Genomic DNA, 11,012 nt, shown 5'->3' with positions numbered 1-11,012 from the left:
GATCAACTCATGATAAAATGCACATGACTGTGCACTTTACTGTGCATGAGTTGATCTTTTAAAAAGTAAAAAGTTCATTGCTAAATCTCAGTGGATTGTTTGGTTAAACGCGTCAGAGCTAACCTCGGTCGCTTCTTTCAAAGTGGCTACAGTTAAAGTCCTGATACGTCAGTCATTTTTACTGTATTGAAAAATACGTTTATATAACTCCAGGGGTGGAGTGGTTCAGTGCTTAAGACCGGTACCATGTGTGCAAAAGACATCATGGTCGCAAGTTCAACTCCACCCCTGGCTGATTGTACTCAATTCCCTTGTAAGTCGCTTTGGATAAAAGTGTCATAATGTAATGTAATGTAATAACTGTATAACATTCAAGGACCTGCTGTTCTGTAACTGGAGAATTGCATGAACACATCCTTGCTCTTAAGGGAAAAATCCACTGTAATCCACACAACTGACAGTCTCATATACTGTAGCAGCGCTGCCACATCCTTGTAGCATCTCCTTCAAGAAGGATGGCTACATCCATGGGATCCTCTCCATCCAGGGGGGTGGAGTGACTCAGTGGTTAAGACTGGTACCCTCATTGAGGTAATACGTTTTGGTGTATAGTGGTCAAGTTTGCCCATGAAGCTAGTCTTCCTTAAGGAGAAGGTGTAAAGAATCTGGAAGAAAATTGTTGAGAGGAAAACAGACGGGGTCCGTGCAGTCTGCCCAGGGGTTCTGCTCGGCGGGCCAGGGTTGGCCCGGTCAGTGCGGGAGGATCCTCTCTTTGATCACTGGATCTTTGATGGCGCTGATGTAACTTGTTTTCAAAGTTTAAAACAAAGTAATAATGTGCAAGTGGTAACAAATGAAATGTGATGAAGACACACATAAAGTGCAGAAGAAAGAGATCCAGTGCAGACACGTGAGTTTACATACATTTAATAAATACATGTATGTGTATATATGGATATAAGTCATGTATACACATCCATGAGTGTGACTGTGACTGTCTTCTCACTCAAACATAAACATCTCTTGACCTTGTGTTCACATCCTTATTTAGAAGCATCTCCATAAAAACCTTTTAAAGTGCTTTAGTTTTTGGCTGCGGGACATGGACCTCAGAGCCAACTCGCTTTTTCCGATATTTACTGTCCAGCAAGAACCTGCGTCGCTCACTCCGTTCATATTTAATTATATAGTAGTGCTGTCAACGTTAAATCATGGATGATCAGGATGAAGGGATGAAAAGTCATTGGCGTTGAGATCCCTCTCATAATCTACCCTGTCCCCCGATAATGTAAACAAAGTACTCTGCCTCAGTAACTGGCTGAATGTAAACAAGGAATAAACCAAATTGTCTCTATGGAGTGAAAATGCACATGTGCACCTGTTTGAACTGGAACTGGCACAAAGATGGAACATACTGTATTTATGTTACTAGTTCATATAAGAAATAATTTCAGCTGATGTCTGATTTTATTGGCCTTGGTTTTTGAAAAAGTGATTTGAATCATTTAAAATGCACTCAGGTTAAGCTCCGCCCCCTCACCTGAATCCTCCAGACTAATGAAACAGTGAAAATGTCACATGTTCACTAACATTAAAGGCGACATAGAATGCTTGTATCACACATATATGTTAGTTATGGAGGTCTACTTACATATATTAACTTGTTTTCATGGTTAAAAACCTCCTAATCGCTGCAAACGAGCCGATCAAAATATCTCCTCACTGACGCTCTCGTCAGCCGCGCTGTTTCAGACCATAACCACACCCCCAGAATGTGGACTGTGTTGTGATTGGCCAGCCAACGAGAGCTTTCCTACTGTCCTGTGATTGGCCAGGTACCTGGAAGTGACGTAATAGATAGGCCAGCTCTCAGATACACAGCTCCCCCTCTGGCACGGTGGATGCTCTGCATCTCAGCAGCTACAACGAGAGTAGTAATTCTTCTTCTGCGGTTGAATGTACGCAACCGGATGTGCCCAGACTAGTGCCCGCACCGGGAGGCGCTATGGTGGTGAGAGGAGTGGTGAGGATTTCTGATGACAACATCAAACTAAGGAACTGCCGATCCGCTTCGCAGAGCCCAGGAAAACAATAAAACCCTATTTTCTCAGCAGTGGCTGAACTGTTGTTCTGAAACTTTAGGGTTTCATAAACGAGGTAATGACGCAGATACACACACACAAACGCAGCGTTAATTGGAGCTTCCGGTCTATGTGGGCTTTAATAGTCAGTAACCCTGAACCTTGTGTTACCATGGTAACCTACACCTTAAAACACACACAAGAGCCTTTTTGTGTTGATTCTACGTTCATTCCATGATTTTATATAAACAATTATCTGTTATTAGCCTCAGGTTTATTTTTGCAATTAATCGCAATTAATTACAGAAAATTGCATTGAATTAGTTAATTTTCACAGCGAAGTAAACATGTAAAAACATTAAAATAAGCAGAAATGAGATGTTATTCACCCTTTCACTGTAACTGTGTGTGTGTGTGTGGTTCATGACTTCTTTCAGTTAAAATAAACTTTTCTTTGTTTCTTCTTCTGTAGTTTGTTCTTGTAGAAAGTCACTGACCTTGACCTTGGCCATGACCTTGAAGACTTGTTGATTCTCTAATTTTTCATGTTTCATTTTGGTTTGCATCCTGATCCGTGCCCTGATCCTGATCTGTGTCCTGATGATCTGTTCTTTTGTGATATTTGAGCTGTGATTCGTGTTATAATCTTGTTTTCATCTCTGTATTCATGTAGAATCAGTTCCACCTGCAGATGATGACAGGGATTCCTGACTCTGGTCTGTCTGATCTGGTCTTGGGAGTTCTGCGGCGGTCCGGTTGGAGGGAGGGGACTGTGGTTCTGTGTCGCGGCTGGGAGGAAACGCAGACTCTCCTGCAGCTCCTGGAGGGTCGGAGCAGTGCATTGTGGGACAGCCAATCTTGGGTCCCCTTGAACATGCAGGCCCTTCTGAACCTGACACAGTGGTCACATGACGACACGCAGATCCGTCATTTTCTGTCCCAGCACTTCAGACAGAAGCAGCCTCTGCCAGCGTCGGTGCTGCTGTTTGGTTCTGATCCACAGTGTGCAGCTGCAGTACTGCGCAGTGCTCAGGACTTGGGCCTCACCTTACCCACGATGCACTGGGTGCTGGGCCAGCCACTCAACCCTGAAACACTTCAGACCATTGGGCTGCCTCTTGGTCTTCTGGCGTACGGACAGGTGAACCGTAAACCGCTGGACTTTTACATCAGAGACGCTCTCCAGCTCATCACTACGTCCATCACTGCGGCGTCTGTGCTGAGACCAGAACTCTCACTGATTCACAGCTTTGTCGACTGCTACAACAAACACACTAAACAAGAGGTGACATCATCAGGACAGTATTTGTCCAGGTAAGTCACATCTGTGTCACTGACTCCTCCCCCTGCAGGTGGGGGTTCACGTTCATGAACTGGATCTGTTTTCTCTGAGATATGAAACTTGTTATTGTTGCTGAGATAAACACCATAAACTTTACCCTTCAATGTGTTAACTTTGAAATATCAAAATTCAGTTTACCATGGTCATTCAAAGGTCAACGATCTATGAGGTGACCTCTCACCTGTTTGTCTCCTTTTTGCTCTGTAGGTTTTTGTCCAACGTGTCTTTCTCTGGTGTGACGGGTCTGGTCAGAGTTCTCCAGGACCAGTCTCAGGTCTTAACCTCACAGCGATTTCACATTTGGAGCCTGCGACGAAATGCTCTGGGTCAACCGTCCTGGGTGACAGTGGGAACCTGGGAGGGAGGTCAGCTGCAGTTGGAAGATCAGGGATTATGGCAAAGACACAGACATCACCACAGGACAGAGGGATTGGGCAGTAGGGCCAGGGTTCGCTGGAGGGCAGGGACGCCTGTGATGGGGAGTCGTGTCCGCGTGGTGACTCTAGTGGAACATCCCTTTGTGTTCACCTTTGTGTTCACGCGTGATGCAGATGTTGAGGGCACCTGCACAGCCGGACAGTTCTGCCTGGATGCTGGAACCAACAGCTCAGAGACTCTGGAGAGGTTCTTTAGGGAAGTGGCAGAGGGAAACAGCAGCTTTCTCCCTGCACACTACAGCAAGTGTTGCTATGGTTACTGCATTGATTTGCTGGAGAAGCTGGCCGAGGACCTCGGCTTTGAGTTTGACCTTTACATTGTCGGAGATGGGAAGTATGGTGCGTGGAAGGGGGGTCGGTGGACTGGGCTGGTGGGGGATCTTTTGAATGGACTGGCAGATTTGGCTGTCACCTCCTTTAGTATCAACTCGGCTCGAAGTCAGGTGATTGACTTCACCTCACCCTTCTTCTCGACCAGCCTGGGTATACTGTTGCGCAGTAAAGATACGGCAGCTCCCATCGGAGCCTTCATGTGGCCCTTGCATTGGTCCATGTGGGTTGGTGTTTTCCTGGCACTGCACATCACAGCACTCTTCCTCACACTGTATGAGTGGAAGAGTCCATTTGGAATGACACCACACGGACGCAACAGAATGAAGGTGTTCTCATACTCGTCAGCTCTGAACCTGTGTTACGCTGTCCTGTTTGGGCGTACATTTTCCACCAAGACACCAAAGTGCTGGACTGGTCGGTTCCTGATGAATCTGTGGGCCATCTTCTGCTTACTAGTGCTGTCCAGCTACACGGCAAACCTTGCTGCTGTCATGGTGGGAGAGAAAACCTTTGAGGATGTCTCAGGGATCCACGATGCCAAGGTGACAACACCTGATATGTGTCTGATGTTTTAATGTTTGTCTGATGTTCTGTTTGTCTGATGTGTGTGGTGTTTTGATGTTTACCAGGTTAGACATGATCATAAAGACACATTGTCAGTCTTGTGTTGGCCTTTATTAAGACTAAATGTAAGTTAATCATTTGTGGTGTATGAATTATGACTTTTATTTCAAAAAGTGTGTGTGTCAGGACCAGTAGTCCTTTTACGGGAGCCAGGTCTTAAATAACATAACCCTAAACATGACTGCTGTTAATTTCCACTGATTTTATTGTCTGTCAGTATTTTCATACATGATAACATCAGAAATTATCTTCATCACTTTTTTGTCTCCATCATATTTTAGCTGCACCACCCCTCACAGGGTTTTCGTTTTGGGACGGTCCGAGAGAGCAGTGCTGAGGATTACATGAAAAACAGTTTTCCAGAGACACATGAGTACATGAGACATTTCAATGAGCCGACCACACCTGAAGGAGTCGCTGCACTCAAGTAAGAGGACCGAGGACACAGACGCCTGACTGGTCTCATCAGATGTTAATGTTTGAATATCAGCTCATGATTTCCTCTTCCTACACAGATATTGTTTCCAGTTGTACTCATTGTTGTCACTCTCAGCCATTTTAGTGCCGTAACCACATTGCTGTATGTTGCTGGTTGCTATAGTAACCATGTCTCTGTGTTGAAGGACAGATCCCCCTCGTCTTGATGCTTTCATCATGGACAAAGCTCTACTGGACTATGAAGTTTCCATCGATGCTGATTGTAAACTGGCAACAGTTGGAAAACCATTTGCCATTGAAGGTAACAATGTGTTTATATGTCTGTGACAGATCAGAGCGCCTGTGGATCAGTGGTAGAGCAGGTCACTTTTTTAACCAACTTATTAGTGGAGTAAACAATAACTGTGTGTAAATAACTGACCCTTACCCAGGTTATGGCATCGGTCTCCCTCAGAACTGTCCTCTGACGTCCAACATCTCTGAGATCATCAGCAGATATAAATCAGACGGATTCATGGATCTGCTGCACGACAAGTGGTACAAAGTGGTTCCGTGTGGAAACAGAGTGTTTGCTGTTACTGAGGTCAGTTTACATTTACATAAATATATTACACACTCTTTATGTTTATAAACTGCTGTTGTATGTCATTTCTGAGTGCTGTTGTGTTGTTGTGTGTCAGACTCTTCAGATGGGGATCGGTCACTTCTCAGGACTCTTTGTGTTGTTGTGCTTTGGAGTGGGTGGAGCTTTGCTGGCTCTGGCAGGTGAACATGCGTTCTATCGACTTGTCCTGCCACACATCCGCCGCCGACAGAAGCTTAAGTATTGGCTGCACACATCACAAGTGAGTTTCTTTATTTTTGTTCAACAAGAAAACAAGAAATGTATTGTTAACTTTTCTTGAACAAAATCATGAAAAACAGTTGAATTATCCTCTGGAAACTTTCCCAACACTAAAACTCGGCCTCTTGTTCTAACAAGACCTTATGAAAAGTGACAGAAGACATTTTTGTTTGACAGAAAATCCATCGAGCTCTGAACATGACGTATGATGACGTGAAGAAACAGCGATTGGACAAAGGAAAAAGGTCCATCAGTGTTGTTATTCATTGTTTTAGAATTGACCTGATAATGTATAAATGTCACACAGCAAAGTCATCAAAAGACATCAATGCAAACAGTGTAAACATCAATGTAAACACCATTGCAAACATCAATGCAAACATAAGTGTAAACACCAATACAAACATCAGTGCAAACATCAGTGTAAACATCAATGTAAACAACAATGCAAATATCAGTGTAAACATCAATGCAAACATCAGTGTAAACACCAATGCAAACATCAGTGTAAACATCATAGCAAACTTCAATGTAAACATCAGTGTAAACACCAATACAAACATCAGTGTAAACATCAGTGTAAACATCAGTGCAAACATCAGTGTAAACATCAATGTAAACAACAATGCAAACATCAGTGCAAACATCAGTGCAAACATCAGTGTAAACATCAGTGTAAACACCAATGCAAACATCAGTGTAAACATCAATGTAAACAACAATGCAAACATCAGTGTAAACATCAAAGTAAACATCAGTGTAAACATCAATGTAAACAACAATGCAAACATCAGTGTAAACATCAAAGCAAACTTCAATGTAAACATCATTGTTAACATCAGTACACATCAAAGCAAACATCAAAGTAAACATCAATGCAAACATCAATGTAAATCCTAAAGCAAATCTTTTCTTTTTGTGTTCAGCTGTAAGTTACTAAACCCTCAACCTCCCTGTGGGCCACCGGCTCCTGGGCCCCCGGCTCCTGCGCCCCTGGCTCCTGGGCCCCTGGCTCCTGGGCCCCCAGCTCCTGGAGTCTCAGCTAAGTGGAACAATGAGACCAGAATGGACACTGCTGCTGTCCTCTCAGATGCTCGAGACTTCAAACAAGTGAATTTTAACCTGGAGACCCTCAACACCCGGCGCCTACTTGCTCGACTTGCTGCTTCTGATATCAAAGGAGGTGGAGCTAAATGTCAGGTGGCAGAATCAGCCAATCGTACAGCAGAGACAAACTGCATGGTTTGTGAGAACGGAGGACCAGCAGCCTCTCTTACCAGCCTGGTTCGGTCCCTACCCTCCGTCTCCTCGTCCTCGTCTGCTCAACCCAAAGCTGCTGCTCATTCTCTTGTACCTGTAGTCAGTCCCCCTGCAGCCTCGCCCTCTGCTGCAGTGGCCCCGCCCCTCACAGGTGAGCTACAGGAGCTGAAAGACCAGATTGAACAGATGAGGGAGAAGTTGAGAACAGCGTTGGCAAGACGGGCTGAGATCCAGACCAGTCTTTCCAACCCTGCTGCCACAGTAACAAACAACATTCCTCCGGTAACCATGACAACAACAGTGACAACACCAACAAATACAGGAGTTCTGGCAAACCCCTCACCTGCCGTTGCCATAGCAATGCTGTCCCCTGCCAAGAAGTGTGTGATGACGATGACGGAGCCTCGTCTCAAAGTTTTGTCCAAAGTCCGACCCGTTCACAGAGGACTGTCCATTCAAAGGACGTGATGTCTCTGAGCGGGTCACATGACCCTGTTAATAGTCACATGACAAGTATATATTTTACAAGGTTTAACAGCAATAATAATAATACAGTTTATAATAAAACTGAAAATTCTTCCTAATGTTTTTCTTGTTGAACTGAAATGTAAAAAATAATCTTAATAGATTAATGAAAATATTAAATCAACCCTTAAAGTAACACAATGTAGGATTTGCTCTCAGGTTCCACCTGCAGGTGGTAAACGGTAGTGAAGCAGGATTTTTAATGACGATGTACTCAACTTTTATACAAATATGATGACATTTTATTTTTTAATATATTATAAACTAACCCTTTGTCTTTATAATGTTGTTCTCAGAGTGACCTTTGACCCTGTGATGATTCTCACACTGTTCTGAGTTTATGTTCAAAATGATCTTTTTTTAAACATTTGAAGGTTGAAATCCTACATTATGTTACTTTATTGTCTCAGAGACACATTTATGTGAATATTAGATCAAAACATTTGTACCATTTAACACGTCTTCTTCTGGACTATGAGACATTCACTGTTCTGTCTCTTTGTCTCAAAGTTCTTCTGAGGATGAATATTAGATTATATATAGATATGAGTATTATATTCATCTGTCTTATATAAATATGAATAATGAGTGAAACTATGTTTTAAAATAATGTGTTCATGATGTCATTTCTTAAAACTTTGACCTTTGACTTTTACACAGAATTGAACATATTTACTCCAAATCCACATTCTGTCAATTCACATTAACACAGGTTTATCTGAATCTGATCAAATTCAGACTTTTTAACGTTGCTTGATGTTGACGTAGGATTTCCCATAAATATGTAACAAATAAACTATATTTTTCTGAAGACTCTAGATCAATGTATTCTTATTTGTATTCTTCCAGGGACAATTAAGGATTATAGTTGAGGATTAGGAACAGGAATATCAGAAATATTATCTCCAGTTTGTTATAGATGTCTCTTCAGTGGACAGAGACATGATTCTCTTTGTTTAACTCTCATCACTGCACACTTTCATTTATGACTCATTTTCTTTGCAGGACCTGGATTTTCTGTTCCATGAGTCCAAATCAGTCTCTGTCCAGTCTCAGTTCACCAGCAGAGGTGGACAACTGGTCTGTGTCCACAGTGTTCGGTATACTTGTCCTGTGTACACTCATATACCAAAGTTTACTTTTAATTTAATAAGGACTTTATAGTTTACTGAATTTTTGTTAGATTAACAGTGTGTGTGTGTGTGTGTGTTCACATAGATGGACATAGATTATTGTGAACCTGTTAAATAGTTAACTTCAATATTAATGTGATGTAGATTTAATTCTCTGATAATAGGCTGCGTGAGAGGGTGTGTAAGACTGAGTAAAACTGGACTGGAGTTCAAATATCATGATCATTTGCGAAGGATCTCTTACCCTGTTATGGACATTTAGTACAGTTTGTAAATAAAGCTTAAATCTTTAAATAAACCCTTAACCAACATTTCACCCTTCATATCATTTAGATTTATTCTTTGGCTTAATCTGGAATGTTTTACAGTTTGGTCGAGTATGAATGAAAAACACTTGAATGACCTTGCAGTCTTTTCTAAACTTTTATTGCTGACATGGGATTGAAACGGAGTCAGTGCTTCAGTCGTGCTCTTGAGAGGTCGCTATGGCTTCAGCTGTCCACCAGATGTCACTGTTGCTGAAGCGTTGAAGCTTTTTTGACACGATTGTTGCCTCAGTGCTTCATAAGGCTTCACTTGCTCACCACTATACTTAAAAGCTACTTGTCATACTGATGCTGTCATTTGTGTTTTATGTAATATTAAAAGCTCCAGCTCACGTATTATAATTAACAATAATTAATTAACCACCTGGACCTGATATATGACTAATGTGGGGGAAGAAAACCCAACAATTAGAGAACAGCGACTTACATCTTACAGCTGCCACAACCATTACCTGTATACTGTATACTACCACCTTATAAAGTCCATACTAAGCAAAGCTTATCAAGATCATAATTCATATACAACAACTTTCTTACTTATTACTAATAAGCAATAATGCTGAGGTTATTGAGGGAAAACTCTTAGTTAATGGCTTTCTGGTTGTATAATCAGGTCATGCAGAATAAGGCATTAATAAATACTTAATTATGACTAATTAAGAGCCAATTTTACTATTTTACATGCTTATAAGCAACTAATTAATGGTGAATATGTGCTCCCTAATCTAAAGTGTTTACTCAACTGCGGCTGTTACTCGGGTACATTGAAACACATGTACATTTGAATATATACATTCTATGTTGCTGTTATAATGATACAATTTAGTAGTAAATTGTACTTTTTAATCCACTGCAATGCCAGCTTAAAACAAGAGTTATCATTATATAGTGTGTAACAGAGGATGATGGGAGATTGATAAATAAACATTAGGTAAGAGATTAGTTATACAAGTTTCATAATGCACATTATGTCGTTTAAAACTTCAAACTTAATGGCCCTTGTGTTAGAATCCAAAGCCCAGTGGAAATGTGGCTTTTATCCTCATCTCTCTTTTTCTCCACGGTGGATCACTGAGGTATTTCCACTTGTTCTGGGAAAAGCGTAACATCATTAGAAATGCAACCCAGACCACCCAGGCACAGGAGAATGCTGCTACAATTACTGTTATCTCACCAAATTGAGCAGGGCAGAAAGGATCTCTGAGATAAGGCAATGCCCAGTCCTGACAGGCTGGTTTGAAGTGAGGGATTAAACTGAGACCTGCACAGATGCTGATTCAACACAGGGGCTGTTTGTCTATGTAAACATCAACTTAAAGCAATGATGCTGGAAGATTTCTATCTTGGTCCTGCCTCTGCCATCAGAGGCACATTACACCAACAACTGAACCTACAAATCAGTGTATTTTGTTCTAGTTTATTACAAATGATGATTTGTTCATTTAAATACATTTACATACAGGAACAGTTTCACTGGCCAGTTGTAGTCTCACAAATGGAAAATAGAAGAATGGTATCAGTGACCTCATCTGGTCAAGAAAGCAAACTCACTCTGAATTGCTAAACCTCCTCTAGCAAATGTTTTCCTGCACAAGCTGCTAATGTTCTCATTTAGCAAGTGTGGCATGTGTGATTTCAAGTAGTATTTATAAAAACAGGCTGTGTGAGC

General features: G+C 41.8%; 1 protein-coding gene across 1 annotated transcript; it reads left to right on the top strand.

Annotated features, from left to right (window-relative positions):
* The first annotated feature begins 2,753 nt into the window (after positions 1-2,753).
* On the top strand, positions 2,754-8,671 carry grin3bb (glutamate receptor, ionotropic, N-methyl-D-aspartate 3Bb). Its single transcript, XM_058639440.1, has 8 exons — positions 2,754-3,395; positions 3,631-4,735; positions 5,099-5,244; positions 5,441-5,556; positions 5,687-5,838; positions 5,936-6,100; positions 6,277-6,344; positions 7,026-8,671. Exons 1-8 carry the CDS (start codon positions 2,773-2,775, stop codon positions 7,825-7,827), a joined length of 3,177 nt encoding a protein of 1,058 aa, XP_058495423.1. The 5' UTR covers positions 2,754-2,772; the 3' UTR covers positions 7,828-8,671.
* Positions 8,672-11,012: the final 2,341 nt, after the last annotated feature.

This window comes from Solea solea, chromosome 9 (assembly GCF_958295425.1).
Source record: "Solea solea chromosome 9, fSolSol10.1, whole genome shotgun sequence".
NCBI classification, from domain to species: Eukaryota; Metazoa; Chordata; class Actinopteri; order Pleuronectiformes; family Soleidae; genus Solea; species Solea solea.
This window is presented reverse-complemented; position numbering and strand designations above follow the sequence as displayed.